The sequence below is a fragment of the Ascaphus truei genome, chromosome 4, assembly GCF_040206685.1.
Source record: "Ascaphus truei isolate aAscTru1 chromosome 4, aAscTru1.hap1, whole genome shotgun sequence".
Taxonomy (NCBI): domain Eukaryota; kingdom Metazoa; phylum Chordata; class Amphibia; order Anura; family Ascaphidae; genus Ascaphus; species Ascaphus truei.
In genome coordinates this window covers 32,552,908-32,578,710 of record NC_134486.1, presented here as the reverse complement: position 1 = coordinate 32,578,710, position 25,803 = coordinate 32,552,908, and the positions used below count along the sequence as shown (strand labels likewise).

Sequence of the window (25,803 nt, the reverse complement as noted above, 5' to 3'; positions counted from 1 at the left end):
GGGCAGCGGGAGCAGTGGGGGAAGGAAAATCACCAGCGCCATTACCTTCCAGACCGCGCGGGCAGCGGGAGAGGGGGGGGAAGGAAAATCACCAGCGCCATTACCTTCCAGCCCGCGCGGGCAGTGGGAGAGGGGGGGGAAGGAAAATCACCAGCGCCATTACCTTCCAGCCCGCGCGGGCAGCGGGAGAGGGGGGGGAAGGAAAAACACCCGCGCCATTACCTTCCAGCCCGCGCGGGCAGCGGGAGCAGTGGGGGAAGGAGAAACAGTGTATTTAAATTGCATTTCATTCCACCCACCTCCACATCTGTCCAAAATCCTCCATGACCGGATCAGTGCAGGAGCTGACACAATTATACAGGAGGATATTCAGTATAAAGGAGGAGGAGCAGACGCACGCACACACCTCCCCCCCGTGCAGAGAAGGAAGGGCAGTTTTAAGTCCTGGCAGCTCCATCCCGCGTCACAGCCAATCAGCTAGAGGAATTTTTTTATTTATTTTTTCCGAGCAGGGGATTTTTTTTTTTTTTTTGCAGTGCAGGGGAAATGTTACTGGCCACGAGCCAATTTCCGATCGCAGCTGGCGAGTTGGCGACCGGGTTTGTCGAGCACTGTATATATATATATATATATATATATATATTTCTATCATCTATAGATGGTTTATTACTCCCCAGAGATTGAGGCAGATTTCCCCAGGGGCCATGGACCTATGTTGGAGAGGCTGTGGAAGGGTGGGTGATATGGCTCAAATTTGGTGGTTTTGTCTGAAAATACAGAGTTTTTGGGTAATGGTGCAGAAACCGATAGGAGAAACGATAGCAATAAAAATACCATTAGACCCGCTTACAACGGTCCTGGCTAAACCAATAGAGAACATGAACCGACACACAAATAAAATGATGTCACATATATTGACTGCAGAAAGATGCTCTATTGCTGGGGCCTGGAAAAAGATCCAGCCTCCCTCTAGGCGAGGGGTCATACAGAGAGTAAATGAAGTCCAAACAATGGAGAGATGAACAGCATTTTTAAGCAATAAATGATTTTTTTTAAAATAAAGTGTGGGAACCCTGGAACTCCAGGGAGAGACGAGTGATCTGGTTATCCCGTGGGGGAATAGGAATATGAAAATGTGTAGGAGCAGACAGAGTTCGAGGTTCTGTCAGGAAAATGACTATAACAGTGTATGTTATGATGTTGTATTAATGTAATATATATGTAATACTATTGTAGTACATGGTGGTATCACACCCCTCCCTCCCTTTTTATTTTGTATCCCCACTTAGTTCTTTGAAAAACCAATAAAAAAATTTAAAAAAAAGGAATCATCATAAAAGTGCATATTCATCTAAGATTCAAATAAAAATCAACATACTTCGCCATTACGTTCAAAAGAATCTACCAAACTTCCTGTATTTTCAGCATGTTTGTAAGAGTTACTGCATCCTTTTGCCATAAATCAAATGTGCAAGTAGAATTCCAATGAAAGTAGAAACCTAATCACAATCTTTGTTACAAAACATCTCTAGAACTGACTTTTCGTTTGAATAAATTTGCTTCGTTTTGACCCATCGCCTGCGAGCTCCACCTCATAGCATTAAAAAAAAACAATTGGAAAAACAAATAACATCTACTTTGAAATGAATCCCTTTTTTGTCCCAAAAAGTTCTAGTGTGCAAGTCCTGGTAAACTTGTTTATTCCAGCTGGTGAGAGAGTAGACCCCAGGTGCACTTTGCTATTTGTACCCGTTTGAAACACCACAAACAAAAGTTCAGTGGAGTTCCACAAATTCTTATTGTCATCCGTTATGAAGTCCCAGTGAAAGCAGGGCTGGTAACACGGCTCCGATCACCAACGTCAAGCTCTCCAAGAGCCCCAGTCCATGGCGCCTGTACTCCGATGTCCCTTGGTGGGGATTGTGACCTCTGCCGCTGATCTCTGGTAACACATGCACCGTGGCCACATAAAGAAAGGTCCCTGCCGAGAACAACATCCCGTTTCCTGTTGCACTCAGTCTGTGCTCTGATGTGCCTCCGGTCTGAGTGACAAACAGAATATATTATAGGACAACATATATTGGTAGAAAGTTGAAGTAGACAAGTTTTACCACCTCATCTGAAATATTTCCCATTCTTTTAAATGTAGGGTTCCTGTGTTATTTCCTAGCATTTTTGATGAGTTCCCTGCATTACATTCAATATGGTGAGAGGCGGCTCAATGCCTGAATAGTCCTCACATTTTTTCTGATGCTCCCACCAAATGACAACACGGCTTAAGCTACCAATTCTCATTTTCCGAAAAATGCTTCCCTCTTGTAACATATTTAGAGCGTTGCGGTATTTGTCAAGTCTGGATCACAATATCTTCACCATTCTTTCTTCAAGGGGGATCATTTTACAACCGTCCCTGATTTTTAATGACCCATTTCAGTTGCCCTTCTTTGGTCCACACCTCTTGTTAGTGTATTTCTGAATCTATAACCCCCAGAACTAGATACAGTGTTCTGGAAAAGCCACACAAATGATGTATAAACTGACAATTACTACTATATCTCCCTTCTCTTCGTAATCCCCGATGATACGACTCTAGCTCTTCGTACTGTCTTGTAACATTGACCATTGTCGATCTATCATTTATTAGTTAGACTCCTAATGATAAAAGTGCAAGACCACTCATCCCTACACAGTGTTTGCACGATAAATAAAGTAATTAATAGAGATGGGCGAATATATTAAACAGGTTTGATAATTCTGTGAATATTCACACTAATAAACGCCGCAAATGTAAATGTTGGCAAATAATGCGCCCAGCTCTAGTAATAAATACATGAGACCACATTCAGACAGATAATGTGTTATTGCAATTGTGTTGGACTCCAATACCACTTGTCCTAAGTGTACTCCAAACTACATCTGGACTCTGTTAACACTTCTTTTTTTTTTCTACAGACAAAGCTGAACAATTGAATTTGATATATACTTGAGTGAGTCAGTGTATTCATTAAGTTACAGAAATGAATGAAGACTGAATACGTATAAATTACTACCATTTGGGATGGATAAAGCAAATATAATATATACTTCCCCTCCCCCCCCCCACGCCCCCCAGTCCCCCCCATCAACTTACCATGCTCAAAATTAAGTATGTTGTAATTGTGAGGAGAGGCGCCGCCACTGAAAATGCCAAGAGGTGCTTTTGAATTTGTTTCTTCTCCAAGCCGGCATGCATGAGAAATGAGACCAACCCAAACGCAGCAGGAGCCTGGAGGAAAGGGTTACAGGAAGAAGCCTGTGTTTGGTGTGTTTTGGGGGAAAATAATCCCTTCCTCGGTGCAGAACATCTTTGCTTTATTTTGTTTGTAAATGAGCGTCAAATTAGAAATCTGTGCAGTTCATAGCTTAGTAAAATGAACCCCTCACAGCTAGGGCTAGATACAATAAACTCTCTGAAGCAGCCAATCACAGTGCCCTTCAAGTCATTGGCACGTTTCAGAGTTTATTGACACAGCCCCTTCACTTCCTGAACACAGCCCAGTTCTGGTACAATGTGAGAATGAGTAAGGCTAAATTGGCTACTTCTCCCAGTCTAGGACATCAAAAACTAGGAGCGCGTTTTCATCTGTGCAATGGCTGTACCAGCAAATAATTCCTCCAATCCTGATGTGTACACGGAGCAGCAATATTACACACAACATATACAGTCTGTCTTGTTTGGAGTACATCTCGTTCACTGGCAGGTAATCTTACTTCTTTGGGGTCTCTCTTTACTCTTAGCATTATTCCAGTATATGTGATACATCCAGTACTTTTACGCCCCCTCAAAATTAACCCACTGTCATCTCGAATATAATAAAGAGTAATGACCTTTCATATTGAAGTCAATGGAATACCAAAAATTACCCGGGCGCTCTCTCTATGAATAATTGCAATAGCGTAATAAAAATATTACCATAACCAGGAGGCCCTACGTGAATCACAATTTGCGTGTACGTCTCTGAGGTCCACTGCCCGCTGCTTGAACCCTAGAGGCGACTTTTCCTTGTCCCCAAACAATTAGCAAGAGAAACCCCTTGTTCTTTGTTTCTCTTGCATATTGAAGTAAATGCAAGTAAACTAAAATTGCCTTATTACAGCCACATGAAAAATCCAAGAGTGTCAACTACACTGCAGAATACAAGCAATAACGATGTAAGTGAGAAGAAGTGGGTAATGGGAATGAAAGAAATGGCATAATTTACCAGTTTTCACTATATTGAATGGGAGGCGTTACATGACGAATCTATCATGAACTGTAGCTCTGCCCTGGAATTTGACTAGCTCACTTTTCCTACCAACACCGTATACAGTAAGTTAGACCATATAGTTTTATAAAGCTGTAACCCCCTGTAAACAGCACGGGCTATACATATCTTTCTCCTACTGTGGTAAGTCCTGTTAAGGGCAGGCGCCAGTAGTAATCATGGGTTTTCCCCCTTCACGCCCTGCCCTGAGTGATAGATGCAGGCCCCTGACTCTGCTGCAGGCAAGAGACAGAGGGGAGGTTCTGCTGACATCATGAGCGGTGGGGATGACTCTATTTAGCAGCCAGTTCCTGTGATTGACAGTGAGTCTAGTTCTTGTCTGTCCTGGGAGTTGGAGGAGAGGAGTAGATCAAGCTCCGTCCTGGGAGCAAGCGAGAGAGAGAGAACTCTGGCCTAATACATTTGGAGAGTGAGCAGAGCTCCGGTGGACCAATGCTCCTCACCCCGATGAGGGGGAGATGGGGAGAATCTACCCCCACCCAGAGGATACCCTCTGAGGTGGGCATTGGGGTATTGAGGCCCCTCAAAGACCATCCTGTCGGAGTACCTCTTGGAGGAAAGGAGAGGAGAACGGCTGTACACCTTGGGATCTCCTGGTGTGCTGTTGTTGTTGCTGCTGTGTGCTGCCAAGGCTGCTGTGTGCGAGCACATCACAATAAAGAGACATTGCTGATTTTACAAAGAGACTGTGTGTGATTATGGAGCATCCACCCTGGGACCAGGGTTATTTCTTCTATACGGGTCCTACCCCATATCCCTGGGAAGGTATAGAGGATGGAGGCGCTGCACCCCCACTAAAGAATGAGGCAATTACCTCAGAAGCCTGGTTCTGTGTCCCCAACATCATCGCGGGAAGCTCAGGCCCTCCTGTTACCTGCAGGTACGCACCACTCAAGCACGTGTAACCAGCGCCCTCACACACCCTAGATATAGCATCTGTGTCTGGGGGGGGGGGGGGGGAATATGGGTTAAAGCATTCTGAATTACAGAACACACAGTAGTTACAAGATAAATATGTAATCTTACTGATCTAATCTACCCTAACACCATTGCGGTAATGTACTTATTCCTCAGGTACAGGTCTGGCTGGGAAAAGTGCGGGGCCTCTTACCTTCTCCTGCACAATCTCTTGCCGTCAGTGTGCCTCCTCATGGCGTCATGTTGCTATGACAACGGGACGCCACAATGTCCCATTATTTTTGCTACCCAGCGCCTCAGGGAGGGATACTGACAGCAAGAGACTGCACAGGAGAAGGTAAGAGAGTTACAGAGCCCTGTTCTCTACCCCGATAATTAGTTTATATGTTGTGTGGAAGAGCGCAGGGCCTCTATAAGCCATGAAGCCGGCCCTGCTCAGGTACCTATATAACACTGAACACATCTATTGTATACAAACACAAGGCAGTAGACACTAATTATGCATGATGATAACTAGTTTGTGCAGGTTTTCAGGCAGATTCATTTGGCAGCTAGCACGGAAACAGCATGTTCTGTATAAATTGAGGTGCTCCACCTATTAAATATCCGCACCAGCAGGAAAATCCCAAATCCCTCTGCAATCCCTGAGCAGACCCTAGCATTGCAAACGCAGCACACTTTCATTAGCAAGTAAAAGGCACACCTCTGCGGTGTACTCAATCCACACACTAACTTGCCTTACAACAGCTTCATGCAAGGTTACCTACCTCTGTGATAATGAACCTGCTACTTATCTTAACTCTGTTCGTTATTGTGGCCTCGTGGAAATGTTACTCTATCTATCCAATACAACCTCCTCCCTCCTGGCCCACACCCAATATCATCACACACCCTGGATTACTCAAAAGCCTTGCACTATCTACTGAATGTTGGTGGAGAACTCTGAAAACCAGCACACCAACCACCGCACACTCAAATGGCAAACATCACAAATTTACAACATGCGAACAATTACTCAAATGTCTATTTATACGGTTACTCTCTTTCGCAGGTGATATTAAACTTAACCCAGGCCCTCCCTTTTCAACTCTGTCCCATACCCCAGAGAATAACCCGTTCAAATTCCAAAAAGGACTACAACATTTTTTGCCCCATATGATTTTGACGCGCTCTCGGGCTTATCGGACCTAACGGGAAGGTACAGTACTTGCCTGTGTTGGCCGCCTCCTTTCTGCCACATTCCTGCTCTTTTGGAATCCCAGCGTTAAATGACACTGCGGGCGTCCCCAACGTGATATCGCGACATCAAATGACGTCGCGTTTACATGGCAACGAGCCACCATACGACGACACGTTGGTGACGTCCACAGCGTCATTTGACGCTGGGATTCCAAAGGATATATTTAAAACCAGAGACAGAACATAAAACACAGACAAAGCTCAGTTTTAGCACATCCAGTGAAACTTATACACGGTACAGTGCCTAAACATATATGTATAAATATCTATTAAGTAAAATGGTCTTTTAGTTTGACATTTTTGGCCAAAATTGTTGTAAGCCCCTGAGCCAACGGCACGGCAGACCACATTTCAGGGGTCCCTAACGCTAATATAAATTCTTAATAACCTGTGTAATAACAGGAAGAATGATTTATAATAAATCTGTCAATATAAGTTGCAAAGTTCTAAGTCTGATTGAAGCTTTTATTAACCTGTACATTACCAGGAAAAGCCCTCTGTATTGGAGTTGTCACAGCCAAACTGCAAGCAAGCAAGTTCCCCTGAGTGGAAAAACTAAAGACCATTTTACTTAATAGATATTTAGGCACGTGTATGAGTTTCACTGGATGTGCTAAAACTGAGCTTTGTCTGTGTTTTATGTTCTCTCTCTGGTTTTAAATATATATTGCCATGCTCAGTAGCACTCCTCTGTGACACTCATATGCTTATATATATCTTGTGGTTATTTTGGGGGTTCAATAGGAGCTTGTTAGGTGTCCAGTATGTTTTACAATTCTTGTTCAGCTAGTCTTGGCTGTTTGGAGGGTGGCAACCTCCTACCTAATTGAAGCTCACCCCCTCCCACATTTAAATGGTATGGGGCTCACTCCATAGCATCTTCCACTCAGGGGAACTTGCTTGCTTGCAGTTTGGCTGTGACAACTCCAATACAGAGTGCTTTTCCTGGTAATGTACAGGTTAATAAAAGCTTCAATCAGACTTAGAACTTTGCAACTAATATTGACAGATTTATTATAAATCCTTCTTCCTGTTATTACACAGGTTATTAAGAATATATATTAGCGTTAGGGACCCCTGAAATGTGGTCTGCCGTGCCGTTGGCTCAGGGGCTTACAACAATTTTGGCCAAAAATGTCAAACTAAAAGACCATTTTACTTAATAGATATTTATACATATATGTTTAGGCACTGTACCGTGTATAAGTTTCACTGGATGTGCACTGAGCTCTGTCTGTGTTTTATGTTCTGTCTCTGGTTTTAAATATATATTGCCATGCTCAGTAGCACTCCTCTGTGACACTCATATGCTTATATATATGTTGTGGTTATTTTGGGGGTTCAATAGGAGCTTGTTAGGTGTCCAGTATGTTTTGGGATTCCAAAGGAGCAGGAGGTCGGCCGACACAGGCAAGTGCCATGGGGTGGCACATTTGGAAATCCGCTGCTGGCAGGGTGGGGGGGGGGGGGGGTCCATGCTCCTGGATCAGACCCACTGCAGCGGTAATCTTCTGGCACCGGTTCCCACTGCTGAAAGCATTAAGGTTTCCTAAATCTGTGTATCTAATACACTTCAGATAAGAATATTACAATGAATTGTTGGTGATTGGAACTGCCTTCTTAAGTTACTAAAAGCCTCGTAACAGGCAAGATTAGGACTGGTTTACCTTGTGCAAGATGACAGCAAAGAAGACGATCACTTGTACGGAGACCTGTGAAGATGCCACAGCTGCTCCTAGGGCAACACCATCAGCTATAAACAGACAGAGGGAAACGTTATGCACTTACAGAGGCAATGGATATGGGCATCCCCTTTCTGTATTACGATCCCATGTGTTTGCTGATTCCATGTGTTGCAGGTCCCTCTGAAAGGGAAGGTGTTACAGGGACAGCCCCTGTGGGCACCAAAAGGAATCAATCACTCGCAAGGATTTGGAGACGCAGCATGTTGCAGGTCTCGCTAGCAGCAAAAAGGGCTAGCAGTGCAATCCATACAGTACAAGCATTGGCAGTGACTTGGTGAAGAGGCTTAATCTGGGTAATTGAAGCATCTCATTAAATATTACAAGATGAAACCTGTTTAGGGGAGAGGGAGAAAGGACATTCCTGCTCCAGGACACTTCCTCCCCTATCAGCGCTCCCCCCTGGTTTGCTGAGATATTGAATTTTAAATGTCCGCACCCTTGTCTGGGAGACCAATATGGCCGCTGCCCTCAGCCGAGCTCCTAATGGCCAAAAAAGCTACAATGTTATCAGGGGAGGACATGGAGCCTTTCTATTAAAGACACCGTAGCCGACCGCCTGTATTTAAAAAAATAAATAAATAACTTTGCTTAAATCTAAATAAAAAGACCACCCATGGAGCACACTTACATGAAAGAAATTGGGAACCAGGTGCTTCCTGGGACTAAGGATAATGGTAGCAATTGCTGCCTTAAATCCAACCAGCCATATTATGCAGTATGGCTCTCTCTTTTAATATCTGTGCATTAATGCAGGTCGCTGTCAAACCCGATCAATTAGTCTACAGTATTCTGATGGGGATATTTGTTAGAAACCAGAGTTATTCATTCCACACTACGATCCTATAAGTACAGACTGTGCTGTGTACAGTAAACAGCCAGTGGGAGAATTACAGCTCCACGCTGAAACAGCTAAACATGATGCTCTGCTACAAACCATTACCCTCGGGCTGGAGAGGCAAATCTGTAATCGTTAGTATCTACTCAAGAACAGAATATACAATCCAGCCTCAGAGAGCACATGCAAACACAGAACACTAACTAACAACTGGACAATAAGGACTCTGGATGCACTAGAGGCAAATCTGACACATTTTGTACATTGTTTTTTAAATGATCGCCATTGGTCACCCTTACTGATGAACTTGAGGAACTTTCTGTCCGCTGCCATTTCCCCCACCAAAATGGACAAGCTTATGGCAGGTTAGGGAGCAATAGCTCCTGGAAACAGCGGTATCCCCCTGCACAGTACTAACTAATGCATCTCTACATTGGGAGAACATCAGCTTCATATCACTCAGCACTATGGACTGGGCAGGAGAATCACAGCTGGCATTTGTGGTTTTGTTTTGAATGTAACTCAGAAATGCTGTGTGTAGTACTATAGCTGAAATGGATTCACAAGTCTCAGATGTGCATTGCTAAATCAGATCCCTAAATCTATGTTCATTACCTCCAAGGCCCAGCTCTGTGCTACTGGGGGAAGTACTATCTTGTTCTTTCCATTATCAAAAATCAGGTTTATGCAATATATGAAAAAGTCACTGCTCAATGGCTTTAATAAGAGTACAATATACACCCCCAAAAATATTGTCAACACAAGCTCAAGACTCTATAATCTCAGGTATTTATAAAAAACCCAATTAGAATAGCTGGACGGGTGGAGCCCAATCATGGAATCAAATAAGCACAAAAATTCACCATAGAGGAAAGCAATTCTTAACAGATTGGCACGTTTCATTTACCTTTATTACAAATATAAATATCTCAAAAATCAATACAATCTTTAATAAAGAGCCCGGCTTGATACTAAATCTGATGATACTTATTGGGTCAGGATCCACACCCATTACAATAAAAATGTGTGCGCATTTTCAATGCATTATTCTGCCTTTATCTTTCAGTGGCCATGTTGCTGTTTGTAAACAATGCACAACGTTTGTCTGTAGTGCTCATGGTTATAAATACACACATTAAAAAAAACAGGTTAACACAGTAATTAAATTGTATTGTTTGCCAAATTTCATCCCCCCCCCCCTCCTCTCTCCTACTTGAAAATTGTAAGGATATATTTGATGATTTTTCTCTCTTTTTGTTTGTACAGAGACAAGGCTGGGGAGCCATATTGGTTCAAGTAGTAAAGTAAGAAAGGAGGGAGAACAATACTTTTTTTGGACCAACAGATATTTAATAAGTCACAAGCTTTTCCGAACAGGGTTCTATGTGGTATGGCAGAGTATGGCAGAGTATGGCAGAAGTACAGAAATAGAAGGTATAGCAAGAGTATTGTATCTAGTTAGCACTGTGTGCTCATTTGCATGTCATTTCCCAGTGGAAGTGCTGTGTGCTGGGTGATAATGGTGAAAGGCAGGGTTGCAGACCTGTCTAAGACATGCAAATGAACATACAGTAATATTTCCATTTGCCAGTTACAATACATATGGAGGAGGATGTGAGATAACACAGGATGGACGCTGGAAGGCTAGTGTGAAAATGTAAAAAAAAAGAGACAAGTGTCTTACGTTTCCTATGTAATGCAATAGTGGCATAGACAAACAGGAGACACAGGAGTGAGAATTTGAATCGAACAATAGTGTGTATGCACACACAAGCACATACAGGGTGTGTGTATATGTGTATGTGCCTACATACACACACACACAACATTAATACACATCACAATAACATCAAATCAAATTTCAGAATTATTAACCGTTTATTACTTGTATCATGCATATATGCATTCTTATACAGCCCTATAGATATACAGATGTAGCAAGCCTTAATGTTGCCCGCACCTACTGCACAATTGACATATACTCAGGATTGTGTGTTATACAGACATAAATCTATATTTTTTTATTATAAATATATAAATCAGTTCTGTAGTATTAGATAATACTTACTGCATTGCTATTTTGTTTTACGACTCAGTGCCACTTTTAATAAGCTTTGGTTGCTATAGCAGGCTCTGGCACACACCTCTTTTTGAGCCCTGCCCCCTCCCCAGCACTGCAGGAGCTCTGGCAACAAATGATCAAACCAATCTCACGTGTTCCCAGCAAGAGACCATTGTCTCTTGTTGCAGCTTTCCCCTCAGCCACAGTTTGTTGCCCTGGGTAATATAACATTACATTGTAATAATCTCTTTCTGTAAAACTCACAATCCTGTGGCTGTTCACAGTGCTACAGTTGTTATTGTTGAACTGCTACTTTTACAGATCTAAGTGGAGCAGGAGAGCAGGAGAGCCGGTGATACACCTTGACATTAACTGGTTTATTTACCAGTTATAGTAAAAAGCTTCTCTCATAGCTCGGACACTGCTACTCTATAATTTAGAGGCCAACTCTATTAGTCGTGTTCAGAGACATTCAGTACAGTGTACCCATTTTATCATTTCACCATTGTGTGTTTTATATTGTTTATTTTTCATTGTGCCTTTATTTTAGTAGTATGCCAATAAAATTGATATTTTAATTACTTAATTATTACTCTACTGTAGTGCACCATTAAGGGATCTCTGTCTCTCCAAGTAACCCCACGTCCTTATTTTTTTGTTCCTATTACCTCCTAGGTAGCACACAGCTCCATATCTCTACATATCGTAACCATTATCAAGTTTGAGCGAGGTTTCCTAGATCTAGAATCTTTTTCTGTAACCCAAGCACTGTATTTTTGTATATTAAAGCTGAACGTTAAGAAGTAATACTTTGGGCTCTGATTGGACAGACAGAAGGTGTGTGTTAAGTGCATAGTTTTCTTAATAAAACGTACATCTTTTAATACATAGATTGTAAGCTCTACAGGGCAGGGACTGTGTCTGCAAAAAATATGTCTCTGTAAAGCGCTACATACAACTAGCAGCGCTATACCAGAAAAAAAAATTAAATAAAAAATAACACCTTTAGTGATGGCAGTGGAGAAATATATATATATATATATATATATGCAAATACAACTGTATGCTCATCTGCATGTCTTAGGCAGGTCTGCAACCTGCAATACACACACACACACACAGTAACAGAGTAAGGGTAAATATTAACTAATTTGAAGAACCTTGCAAAGGATTAAGGTGGGGCAGCTAGTTTGCTGTGTGTATTAACCCTGGTTGCATATACTGTAAGTCACGTGCTGTCTGTGACAGATGGTATATTGGGACAGATCAAGGGGAGATATTCAATTGAGGGGCTATGCGTGGAGAAAAGTGAATCAGTTGGATAGCTGTACATATTAACCCATGTCATGTGCCCACAGGTATGACAAATACCATTAAATGTAAATAGGTTTGTATTCCAAATCGATCCTTTTTCTCTCGTTTTCTGTTTCCTGCTCTAACGTCTCTTCTAGACTTTCTGTTCTAATAGGGGATTGTGGAAAAGGTCTTTAGTTGCGATCCCACAAAGGGTATCTTCTGTTTAACTTTGTTTGTTTGAAATTGGCGATCTATCTAAAACAAAAAGTTCTATCTTTTGGTCTAGGTCCCAAAATGGATCAATGGCAAGGATAAAAAAAAAAAAAAGAAGTTTGTTTAGGAGAAAGGGGAGAAAGGGGGTCGGGAGGGGACAGAAAGGGGGCGGGAGGGGACAGAAAGGGGGCGGGAGGGAAGAGTCAGAGAGGAAGAGAGGGGAGGAGAGGCAACGCATTTTATTTATTAATTTGTGTGTGAGTGGCTCAGGCTTTTTTTTTGTACTTGTTTAAAAGTTCATGCAGGATTTTTGTTTAAGGATCTTTTAGATAAGATTTTCAGTCTGTGACTTTGTTATAACGTTACTGGGTTTTGCTGTGGAAGACCCTAGTTGAAGACCTGATGGAGGCCTGAAACACTGTCCGTTTCTACTAAAGGTTCCATGTATATGTTCTGCACAATCCAACACTGAAAGTTTTGAAAAACAGAATTTGGTGTTCAAAATGATCATGACATACAATATGGACATCTCCTTTGAATACCTAATGAATTACTGGGTGATGGACCAAAGCGAGCATAAGGCCTCGGCCATGTTAGTTGCTTGCTGGCGGAAGCGCGCTGAGGCGCGCTCCCGCTCAGCACTGAGCCCCTACAGCCGCAAGTAGAGCGGCTTTAGTAGGGGCTCACCTGCGCTTCCGCGCACTTGCGGAAGCGCAGGTATTAGAGGAATTTAAAATTCCCCCGCTTGCCAGCGAGACAGGCCGGTCACGTGAGCGGTTCGCCCAATGAGGGCGAACCAGCTCCGTGACGTCACTGGCCCGCCCCCAGCCAGTGACGCGCCCGCCCCCGGCCCACCCCCTGCAGGCCCGCTGATGGCGCGTGCGGTAAGCAACCGCAAGGCCAGGGAAAGCTCCCGCTTTCCCTGAGCCTCAGCGAGCAAGCAGGGAGCATGGACTCAGCCTTACTATTACAATAGTTTGTACCAAACAGCTTGATACTGTACATATTCCAGAACAGTGCATTTGCAAGCCCCTCAGACAGCAAGGGGTTGAAGGTGTTCTTAGACATGGGGAGCGCAATCTTTTTCCCCTGCACCCCCCTGCCGGCTGTCCTCTCCACGCGCCCCCACCCCTTCCTCCTCCTTACCTTTGTTCCTGGCGTCTGGGCGTCATGACGTCACGTTGCCATAGCAACGCGACGTCACATGCCATGGCGACGCGTGTCCAGATGCCGACTGTCCTCTCCGCGCGCCCCCCTCCCTTCCTCCTCCTTACCCTTGTTCCCGGCGTCATGTTACCATAGCAAAGCGACATCACATGCCATGGCGACACGTGTCCAGGTGCTGGCTGAACCACGGTAAGTAAGGTTTGCAGAGGCCTTCGCCGCATCCCCGGCATGTAATTTAAGTGCCTTCAGGAAGCGCGTGGGGCCTCTGTAAACCCCGCGCCCCCCGCAGTTAAAGGGGGGGCGCCCCCTTGTTTGCGTACCGCTGTGCTAAACTATACTATTTTGCAGTGCAGCATACCCAGTCAGTCAACACAAATACTGCAGATCAACAAGAGCTCATGCATTCAATATATTTTATTAAACTGACCAAATGGAATCGAATTAGGAAAATGTAAATACTTGTTAAACTTAAAGAAAAAAAACATATTAAAATCCACAAAAATAAATTTTTTTTTACACATCTCTCCACATTTTCAAAAATCGGTGAGTTTTAGCCGCCCTACCTGCTGCATGTATCACCAGTCCGAGGGTGGCAGTTATGCTTGTGCCGGACGACATTCCTGTTCTGGGATCTGAAATCCATGTAATCTTGGTCAGTATACAGTACACAGCTCTGTCATTATTTAGCACGGCACCAGAAACACTATAACATGTAGTGATGCAGAGGTGCAAGCCATGCAACATTATTAGCAAAGTTGCAGAAGGTCCAAATACCATAATTACCTAAGGAAGACCCACTTGGCAATTCAGCAGCCAAATTGGGCTGAAACCGAGTAGGGTTTCACAATGACTTACTACCTCCCATTGAAATAGTAGCAGAGGTGATTTTAAGCTCGGCCTCTTTAAACAGAAATGATGAAGTGCCCCAAATAGCTGGAGCGGACTCTACATTTCCAAAGTTCTTCACATTGCTCAACTCCTAACCTTCCTGTTTCCACCATCAACGTAACACTATCCCTCTAACTGGGAAAGTGCAAGAAGCCAAAAGCAGCGACTAGTGCAGGAAACACCTGGTCAAAGGCAGCTGAAAAGTCAGCACTGAAAATGCATTTTAGATGAAAGAAATAACCCAGGAGTTACACCATCAGGTCACCCACTAATCCAGGGGTGCGCAAACTAATCCAGGGGTGCGCAAACTAATCCAGGGGTGCGCAAACTAATCCAGGGGTGCACAAACTAATCCAGGGGTGCACAAACTAATCCAGGGGTGCGCAAACATTTTCCCCTGCGCCCCCCTGCTCTTGGCTCTGACGTCAAATGACACCGCGGGGGGGGTCATGTGACATCACATTGCTATAGTAATGTGAGGTCACGTGACCCCGCGACGCGGCGTTGCCATGACAACGCGTCGCTGGAAGCCAAGGTAAGGGAAGTTACAGAGGCCTTTGCGCGGTCCCCCCGAATGTAAATTAAATGCCTTCGGGGCCTCTGTAACCGCCGCATCCCTGCTGGAAAATCTCACGCCACTCGCCCCCCAGTTTGCGAACCCTGCTCTAATCAATACTTCTGTGAGTTGCACCCGGGTTGACCAATGCCCTGCTATACATATGTAGTTTTGCACAGTATAGGGGGAAAGAAAGTAACAAAATGACACAGAAGCGATTGCATATTTAAAGCAGCAAAACATGTGAACGGTTCTGTAGTATTAGATACGAGTGACTGTTTCTTTTTATTCAACTCAATGCCATTTTTAATGAGTTTTAAAGCAGCAGTTCAAGCTGCCGTTCAAAAAAATAAATGAAATTAGTTTTTTCCATTTAATATGTGCATCAATACAATCTGCACACTGACAAGTGATTAGCTAAATTGCCGAACGATCTGCAAAGATTCAGCTTGGGGGTTCACTAAAATCACTGTCAGTGCTGCAGAAGAGTACCCACGATGCAAAGTTCTGTGTGGAAGATCATGTGACCAGACAGACACTAGATACAGTTGGTGCACTGCTAGAGGTGGTGTGTCAGAACCTCTCTCAGGAGAGGAAGGGGATGTGACTTTGTAAATGGTGCTATAGAAACAAATATGCTTGGTACTTTAGAATACATTAAAAATATCTTTTAAAAAATGCTACTAGTATTTTCTCATAGTACAGAACGGATTAAAAAAAAAAAGTAGGATATTGCTTTAATATACTGAGCATGCTGTAATTTCTATAGCAGGCTTTAAAGCAGCAGTCAAAGCTGCGTTTTTTTAACATTTTTATTTACATTTTATTTGTTTTCCCTTTAATATGTGCATCAATACAATCCACACAATGATAAGTAATTAGCTAAGTTGCTGATCGATCGGCGAAGATTCGGCTCGGGGGTTCACTAAATGGCTGTCAGAGCAGCAGAAGAGGACCAGAGATGCAAAGTTCTGTGGGGAAGATCATGTGACCAGATCGTGCACTAGATACAATTGGTGCACTGCTAGAGAGGGGGCAGGGCTCAAAAAGGGGTGTGCCAGAGCCTGTTTCAGAAGAGAAAGGCGATGTGACTTTGTAAATGGTTGCTATAGAAACAACAGTTGCACCAAACCAGCTTAGGTAAGAATGTAGAATTATACATTGTCACATGCTTTACATATTAAAATAAGAAAAAAAAATTAAAAAAATGAGGGGAGGAGGTAAATGTAGTATTGCTGTTTTACCACAGTTTGCAATAATATAAAAATAAATTAAAAACACATTGGTAAAGTTTCTTACCACAGAGTACGCTATATTATACAGAATCCAGACATATTGGATTTCCCATGCCTACCTCAGACAAAAAGGGACAAACCTGCACCCCCCCTCCCCCCCCTCAACCTCCCAACCCCAAAGAAATCCCTCCCACTTACCATGGTAAGAACAATAGCTTCCAATCTGATCAACAATGAACATGAGTATGAATCCCATTACAAGGGAGATCCCAATGAAGAAATGAGGGGGGACAGATAAGCTCTTTTCGACCACGTCATCGCCCGACGTTCCGGACTCTGTGCTGTTGACATTCTGTGCAATGTTTTGACATGTGACCGGATCACCTACAAGATCAATCCCATGTAAATCAGTACAGACAGATCATTTGACAGACAGTCCAAAAAGTATCTGCTATTCACAGTGTAGCCATGCATAATAATGACTGCGTACATCTTCCCTGTTGGCAGTAAGTCCTGGTAAATACAGGCCTGCCAACAGTAGTTATGGAGGTTTTCCCTCACACCCTGGTGTGGTGCCCTGTGTAAGGAAGGGAGTGGCTGTATGCTCTGAGTCCCTGGATAGTGACATCAGAGATGCGCCTGCCCCCTGAGGTATAAAGGGCACAGCACTGTCAGTTAGTGTGGTGGCAAAGTAGTTGCAAGTGTTAGCCAGCAGTTGTGTGAAGCGGTTGGAGGAATACTTTTGTGACCCTAGTGCTGTTACTAGCGGTAGCAGAGTGACCAATTAAGTCTGTCTAGCCACGCTGTGTCCAGGGACCTGGCACAGTGGTGATCTCCCTAGGAGAAAGGGAATCCCACTTCAATACGGGAGGGCGTACCTGGCAAAGGGACAGCACGGAGAGATGTGCGGCTAGAGCCGGCAGCTGCATGGGGCAGTCTGCTACCTCCCAACCTACAATAAAGATGCCATGTTCAAAGAAACCCCCACTGTGTGAGTGTGAGATTACTCTGCAGTGGCAGTCACCACCGAGAAGGAGTTCCTCACCAGGACAATCTCCCTGCGGAAGCATAGATCCTGATGAGGTGGAGGCGCTGCACGTGAAGTAAGTTGGACTCGTAACCACTACCTCAGATACCTGTCCTGATGATATCCTCTATAACACCAAGCGGGAGACTCAGGAGTCCTGTTACTTGCAGGTGCACCACCACACACGACCTTGTAATGGGGACCGGTTAGACCACACGGGCCAATGTGAGATTGGGTGGGTCAGACAAGGGGGGTCCAGCCGTTACAACAGTATTACACGTTCCCGGCCACGAGCCACAGAATATATAAATAAATATATAATTATTAGCTTACCTTTGGAAGATCCGTCCAGCAGTTCAATCCCTTCTGGTATAATGATAGCCAAAGCTGTCCCACAGAGTAACCCGGCACCCAGCACGCTCACAAACTGCAGCTTTTGCTGTGATAAAGCACATTGTACAGTGATATTAACGACAGCATGTGAGGCCTCTCTGGGAGCATGACATGCAAAGGCACGGGCTGGTGAGAACTATGAAACTGCATTAGGACAAGCACTGGCAGAATAGTTAGTGGTACTGAAGCAGTGGCAAATACTGCACAGCTTTAAATATGTAAGGCTTTATTTGGATATCCTGACTCACATAAGTCTCCAGACTGTGAAATTGTGTTAACATCCTCCTCACCTTCCCCCCCCCCCTCCCAAAAAAACCCAAACGAAATTATCAAAGAAAAATAAGTCCTTACTGAAAGCAAATGGATTGTTTGTACAAAACACATATGATCCGGATCAGTAAAAACCTCAAAGAATAAATCACTCTTAATTAAAAAAAAAAAAAAAAAGCTTCCAAGTACAAGGAGAATAAAGATCGCTTCATTTAGGGCTTCACTTCAAAAACACGTTTAAGTAGCCGCGCACACGCGCTTTCTGCCATGAAGAAAGGCAGCACACAGATTATATTTTCCCATTGATGAAGCAGGGTTTTGATCTTGGTTTTTAAAATGCGCTGCTTTCATAAAATGGAAATATTTAAACGGATTTCCACTCATCGCCAATCAGAAGTACATCAAAAATGGCTATATAAAAAGGGAGAGAGGCGGAAAGAGGGGGGGGGGGGAGATCAGTCCCCAGGGGGACCTTCTTGAGAGGTAACTTAACGTGCCAAGGGCATGCACAGGTTTAGTTCAAAGTATGTTTTTTTTTAATATTACAGAGCATGAAGGTCAAAAAGGGGGTTATACAACCTTTTCATCTGCATGTTCAAAAGCAGCACGTAATGCTCTGCACTCACAACTGAAAAGGAGGATGTTAACATTAATCATATATTGTTCTTGTATAGCGCTGCAATATATGCAGCAATGCAAACAGAATTTGTCCTGACGGAAGTCTCTGCACTTAGAGCTGATATCTAATCATTCTTGGTGCTTAATGCACAGGGAGATAATGTCCCGTGTTGACCAAGCAGCGCTAATCCACAAGACCCCGTCCAGCACGTTGATGGTTAACTTGGCTTTTACATCTGTGTTAAACTCATGTAGGATTGGTAAATCTGTATTGCTGGCCTGAGGGAGAGAGTTAAAAAAATCTCTTGAAATCTTGTATGTATCTTTATTTATTTAGCGCTATCCATGTACATAGTGCTGCACAGCAGTAATACACGTGGCAGAAGACATCGTTGAGCAGAACGCACGAGTCGGGCAGGTGTACAGCGTGAAATTAGTGCACAGATGTAAGGAGGGGCAGAAGAGTGTGTAGCCTTACAAGAGAGGAGAATTTTGTAAGTAATACAGGATTTAATAGGAAGCCAGGGGAGGGATTTCAGCAGGAGAGACACTAGACAGATTTAGGAGAGCGATCAAAGCGAGGAAAGGGCGAATCTTTGTAATGTTACGCAGGAAAAAGCAACAGGTTTTAGCTACATTGAATGGGAGAGGAGTCAGATGTGACCCCTAGGCAGCGTGTGTATGATACTGGGTGTGTGATACTGCTGCCAACAGTAATGTACAGTAGAAGGGGGCAGTAGGTACAGGTTTGGGAGAAAGTAAATCACTACCCCACCAAATTGCATGGACCGGAGAACTGAATGCACAGCCATTCCAGCATGCAGGTGGTTAATTATGACCAAACAGTTTAAAATAATTATTTTCTAAAACTGAAAATACATTCACCACACGCGCGCACACACACACACACACACACACACACACACTGTATATCAGCGCTGAGGAGTTCACAAATGCCAAATAATATAAACAAATAAAAGTCCATGAAATATTAAATAAAGCATATAGGGTAGATGGAGCGGGATAAATCCCTGGAGTCTCAGCGGCTTCTTGAAGGAATATCCAATGCCGAAGAAAATCTCAAACAAAAAACAGAAGCGCAAGCCCCATAGCGTAATTCCATTTGAGATGTTATGGTTGGAATAACCCTACGCGTTTCGAGCAACTGCCTCAGGGCTATGGCGATGGTAGTAAGTGTCCATACATATACACTACCCCAATCAGTAGTCATAGTGACTAACAACAAAATGGACAAAAATCAATTCAAAAAATTAATTAAATATAAGAACCATAATAAATCAGTAAAAAGCATAACAAATGCAATGATCAATATATTTAGAAAACGTCTAAATCTTAGGGGATTGTTTGTCCCCTAAACAAAGATTGATTAATAAATGGAGTGTAGCAGAATGACAGATGAGACGTTGAATTGATATGTTACAAGGAACTAAGGATATTGATGTGATACCTCTGGTGAACAATTACAAATATTATTAATATAAATATAATAAATGTACAGTATCAATGTATTGTGAATAAAAAAAAAGTGTGTAAATAAACAAACTAATTTGCTGGTTCAACCAGATATTATGCAAATGTTTGTGGGGATCCAGCTCTGAGTATGCAGAGTAAAGTATACTTTGTGTATGTGAGTCTCTGTATTTGAAAAGGACAAATGTTGTTTGAGGTTTAGTAATCCCTTTACAGCCCGAGCAGGACTAAAAGGCTTAATTAGAATGGATTATTTGATCCTCAGGTGAACAGCAGGTTAATACCCACACGCCCGACAGATCAACATGAAATATAATCCTCGTCATAAAATCCACGAGGCTGCTCTTACCAGTGCGGACATCTCCACCTGAATCCTCCTCATCCTTATTTCCAGGTTTCACACAAGAAAATTAAAATCACGCAAGTAGCCCCTTACTAATGGAAAGCGTGTGCGGAATAAGAGGCAGGCTTTATACACAAACATGCACTCAGTAATATGGTGCTGAAGGGGGGTACTTATCTGCCAGTACACTGGGTCCAGGGAGGTCCAGACATCCCAGGGAAGAAGGTCAGTGAAGAGAAGGGAAGCAGGCACACGGACTTATGCAAAAGAATATTTAATGCGCCACAAAGAAATCCAACGTTTCGGCAGTCTCACTGCCTTTATCAAGGAGAGGGCTTGGTAGCCCACTCCTTGACGAAGGCAGTGAGACTCTGCCGAAACGTTGGATTTCTTTGTGGCACATTAAATATTATTTTGCATAAGCCTGTGTGCCTGCTTCCCTTCTCTTTATACATATAACCCCACAAAGAAAGGGCTGAGGATTTCCCAACAGCGTGGAAATACCACCAAGTAAATTAATACACAACTAGGCACAGAAGAGGATGTAACTCATTGAGTGAAGAGAGGAGGTGTACAGCGGAATCAGACGTTTGGCCAGATGGACCCTTTGCCACAGCCGCTCTGCCGCTGGACACACATACACACACACACACACACAATTATGGTCCTCGCTTGTGCAGTGCAGCGGGATACAATGCATCAGTGAGAGGAGCAGCCATGTGCGAGAAGGGGGCGGGGCTACCATGTTATTTCCCCTGAAGGAGCGCGCCAGCGAATGCAAGGACGCGCACTACATCTGTACACACAGACCCACACGTCTATATACTGCTCAAATGGTAAGGAAAAGAGGGAGTAAGAGTGAGACGCAGGGGAGAGAAATACATGCGAGGTGAGAGGGAGGGTAGAGAAATAAATGGGAAGAGTGGGAAATAGAGGGGTCTTGTGAGGTGTGAAATGGGGGGGGGGGCTCGCAATACCGTCAAGCAGGGCTGGGGGGGGGGGGGGCGGACAACTCTAGTCCTGGGCCCCGGAAATCTGTCAGTGGCCCTGGTTAAGGCGATCATTTATATAAAAAAAAAAATAAAAAAAAAAAAAAATTGCAGGGGTAACTATTCCCTGGGCCACGTGCACCATACAGATTATGTGGTTTTTCGAGGATTATATTTTACATATGTAGAGCTCAAAAATGTACCTTTACTACAATTAATTTTATGCTGCATACTTAAGAGACATCTCCAGAACCACAAAGATGCCCGTGTAGCTCAGAGGCAGCATAGGGCAAACTCCCATCATTTAAAATAAATAAAACTCTAGGACAATATCAAGTACTGTTGGTGCTAAAATACCAGAACCTGCAGGGTCCCAGAATGAAGAGGAGATGAGAACATCTCCCAAACCTCGGTGATCGGATCTTCTGCACTGTGGCCTTCCAAAGGCTCTCAAAAGCTCCTGTGTGTGACCAGACCCTCTTTTCTTAGCAGGAAGAATTCAATAAGTCCATTCAACTCTGTGATACAGCAACAACTTTGGCACATGACTTGCATACAAAATGCTTACTCATACTACTTGAAGTACAGATAGGCAGTGTTTCTGCTTTTATTCTGTTTGCCTTTACGACTGCAGAAGTCACGTGTTACACACTCACACGGCTATTTATATGGGGGAACTTCAAGCCGCAGGAAGTGAAGTTTCAGTTTACTTTTATTATGAGAGATTATGATGAAATGATATGCATATAATATACAGTCGCCGGTCAAGTATTCTGTGATACCGAGTTTGTAAAAACCATCCCAAAAACACATTTTAAACACATGAAGTACACCCAGCGACAGTTCACACACCAAGAACATGTAATGAAGGACATCGGAAGGTCATTCTGAGTATACTGAAAGTATAACAAGGAACAAATGAAAAGGAACTCATAAAGTAGTTAGACCAGGAACGCCACGTGGGGATGGAGCAACTTGGATCAAGCTGGACAAGACAAAAATAATTGGGAGGTTGAAACCACCGTTTTGTTTCCCTGGGGGTGGTTTACTGGAACGCGCTACTTTTACTGGTATCGTAGGAAAAGGGGGGTTAAAAAAAAAAAAGAGTGAGTAACCCCACCCTCTCAAAAAAAAAACCCAGGGGAACTGCTGCTTTAAGAGTAGTGTAATAGAGGGGTAAGGAATAATTTGGCAACTTCTCAAGAATGTTGTATAAACCTGAAGAGCTTTTGTATACAGTACATACAGTATGATGTACATACAGTATGATGTAAGTGATTACATCACAGACTGACAGGATTCAGCACGACAAGCATAGACTCCCAACACCAGCAGAACCACCACCCTGCACATGCACTGCCCAAAACACACAACACAAAGACATGAAACGTAGGGCTATATTCTGTATCGTGCAAAGTGGCTTGGCTTTCCAGGCTGGAAAATGTCCTGAGTGTCCGTGTCGGACGATCTAGAACAGGGCCTGAAGTGACCTGTAAACGGGAGTCACCGCACTGTGACATGTGATCTCTGGGTTTCTCTGAAAATAGATTTTGTTTTTTTTGGGGGGGGGGGAGGGGAGGGCTGCGTGGAGCATTAAAGCTGCAGTCCCACTTCCGGACAAATTGAACTACGGTTCATGATATCAGTCGCATCGAGAACCAAGTGACCAACAGCAGCAATATGTTTATAGGTGAAATCAGGGGGGCTCAACTCCAGTCCTCAAGACCTCCCAGCAGGTCAGCATTTCAGGATATCCCAGCTTCAGCAGAGGTGGCTCAAATCAATGACAGCCACCTGTGCTGAAGCAGGGATATCCTCAAAACCTGACCTGCTGGTGGCCCTTGGAGACTGGCATTGGCCACCCCTGCAGTAGCAGAGTCGCTGTGATCAGTGCTGCTCGGATTGGAACCATTGAATTTCCGTGGAGCCAAATTAGTTTACACCATACAGCAGGGGTGCCCAAACTTCTTGAGCTGCGGCCCCCTTCCCGGGAGCTGCAGCGTTACCTCCCAATGGCTCGGCATCAAATTACGTCGCGGGTCATGTGACATCACGTCCCCCGTCGCGTCGCGCGTCGCCGAAGACCCTGCTGGCAGCAGGGAAGTGAGTTACAGAGGCCTCACGCCTCCTCTGGCATTTAATGTAAATGCTGTGGGGGAGAGCGCGGGGCCTCAGTAACCGCCGCGCCCCACGCCTAGAAATTCTCCCGGCGCCCCCCAGTTTGCGCACCACAGTACGAGAGCGGCTGGTGGTGATTTGGGGGCACAAAAAAGAGACAAGGAACAGCAAGAGACAGAGGACCAAGCGAAGATGTGCTCAGCTATAAAAGAAGGTACCTTACGGTCCACTCAACCCTTTAAAACGGGGTAAAAAATTATTTTTTCTTTGAAAAGTGAAACTGAAGGTTTAGGGAAAACAAAAAAGAGAAGTATTTGTACTTCATGATCACATAACTGGGCTAAAGTCATCACATTGCTTTTTAAGTAGTCCAGGCTGCGTCCACGCTGCCGCTGAGTGCGCCGGGCGCGTTTACTTCAGTGAATGTAAATCTCGTGCACGTACGCTCTCCCATGCTTGGCGCTTGGGGAGACAGATAAAATAGATTTTGAAGGGCGCTCAGCAGCAGTAAATGCACACAGCACACAACTACACACACAGCCCCAATCCACCCAATGACACGCCCCCCCCCCACGTCCGCAAAATAGGCAGGACAGATTGCGCTCATGCTTGGAGAGTTGGTGACGTCACCGCTCTCAAGCATGTGCGCCAGGTGTCCTGCCTATTTTGCAGGCGCAAAGCTTGGGTGAGCGTGCGTGCCTGGGCACGAGCGTGCGGGGACTTCCACATAAAGACATATGTAAGTAAAAGCCTTAGACTGAGCCACCTGTGCTGAAGCAGGGGAAAAGCTGACCTGTTGGTGGCCCTTGAAAACTTGAGTTTCCCACCCCATGGTGACCAGCAAAATGAATGAACCAAACCCAGATACATGAATTAAACTGATTATTACAAGGAGGTGAGCAGATTTTAGTTGGATTTTTCCAACTATTACTTTAAATATATACAGTATATACACACACGGAAGACTTACCTCTGAAAGTTTAACTGCAAGAGGAATCAAACCTAAAAGGAAACAGCCTAAGAACATCCCAAGGGAGATTAAGAAGACCACGAGCAGCCCGTCCATAGTGTAAGAAAGTCAATGTGATGTGGGAGGGGGCTGAATGCAACGGGTTAATGAGGAGGGGTGAGAGCAGAGGGTTAATGTGTGAGAGAGGGGTGAGAGCAGAGGGTTAATGAGAGCAGAGGGTTAATGAGAGCACAGGGACGGGACCCCATATGCAGCTCAGCTGCATTTCCAAGGGGCTGCACAGCGGGACCTGCTGATGTTCCACGTCGCCTCCTGTGCTGCAGACAGACAGAGAGTGGAGGGGAAGTGAGGCTGTGATGTGAGCTGGGCAGCAGTTTGCTGAATGAAAGTAAGCTCAGTATGTAAGATTCTGGGTGCCCCCTGCAGGAGGCTTGCAGGGACTGCAAGGCGTGAGCAACCAACACTTCTATAATCACTTTGCAGGAGCTCGAAGTGTGCTGGTACTTAGGAGTAATGCTGAGTACTTAGTTACTGGTACTGTTAGGGTTGCCACACTTACGTTTTTATAACTGTTTATTTTTCCGCATATTTAGTGGGGTACAAAAAAAAGGGGGAGACAAGGGGATAAGTACAATAGTCATCTTGGTACATTGCAATTTCATACAGGTCAGTACTTGGTATTATGTAGCGGGGGAAGGAAGGCAACACTGGGAGAGGGGGGACAGGGGGGACAGGGGGCTGGTCTCTTCAACTCCGACTCACCAGGAACCACCCATCATGGTCCTCACTGAACCCAAGGCACACGCCGGGGCTGCATCGCAGCTTGTCCTCTCCCCAGTTCAGCAATCGGTTATGGTCCCCACATTACTGAAAATGTACGGGTGTTTCCCCTTAAGAAGGATGTGATTTGTTCCATAGATAGCACATACCACAGCTTGCGCTAGATAATGTTAATGTCAGGCACTGCCTGTTGTCTCCAGAAGGCCGCTGTCGCACACCTGGCTTGCCAGGAGGATTTGGTTTTCCAGGTTGGCTGACATTCGAGGCAGGTCAGGAGGGGGCCTACCCAGAAGGGCCAACCACGGGTCAGGAGCGACATGTTCATCTAGCAGTGAACTCATTAGGG

The 25,803-nt window shown here is 44.3% G+C and overlaps 1 protein-coding gene across 2 annotated transcripts; it reads right to left on the bottom strand.

Moving 5' to 3' along the window:
- Window positions 1-895: 895 nt before the first annotated feature.
- LOC142492675 (zinc transporter ZIP9-like) lies at window positions 896-25,035 on the bottom strand. 2 transcript variants are annotated; one of them, XM_075595528.1, is made up of 7 exons: window positions 24,678-25,035; window positions 17,819-17,924; window positions 16,657-16,842; window positions 14,343-14,411; window positions 8,129-8,214; window positions 3,131-3,265; window positions 896-2,042 (listed from the first exon to the last, which is right to left on the bottom strand). In XM_075595528.1, exons 1-7 carry the CDS (start codon window positions 24,771-24,773, stop codon window positions 1,803-1,805), a joined length of 918 nt encoding a protein of 305 aa, XP_075451643.1. In that variant the 5' UTR covers window positions 24,774-25,035; the 3' UTR covers window positions 896-1,802. The 2 variants fall into 2 exon arrangements, with proteins under 2 accessions (XP_075451643.1, XP_075451645.1); XM_075595530.1 differs by lacking the exon at window positions 24,678-25,035 and adding an exon at window positions 21,947-22,008.
- Window positions 25,036-25,803: the final 768 nt, after the last annotated feature.

Bases quoted from the DNA above. Each gene is read 5' to 3' on its own strand.
- LOC142492675 (XM_075595528.1), bottom strand. From the start codon at position 24,773: ATGGACGGGCTGCTCGTGGTCTTCTTAATCTCCCTTGGGATGTTCTTA. The intron at 16,843-17,818 runs GTAAGCTAATAA...TTGATCTTGTAG, and splicing joins GCTGGACGGATCTTCCAAAG to GTGATCCGGTCACATGTCAA. The intron at 14,412-16,656 runs GTAAGTGGGAGG...CATGGATTTCAG, and splicing joins AAGCTATTGTTCTTACCATG to ATCCCAGAACAGGAATGTCG.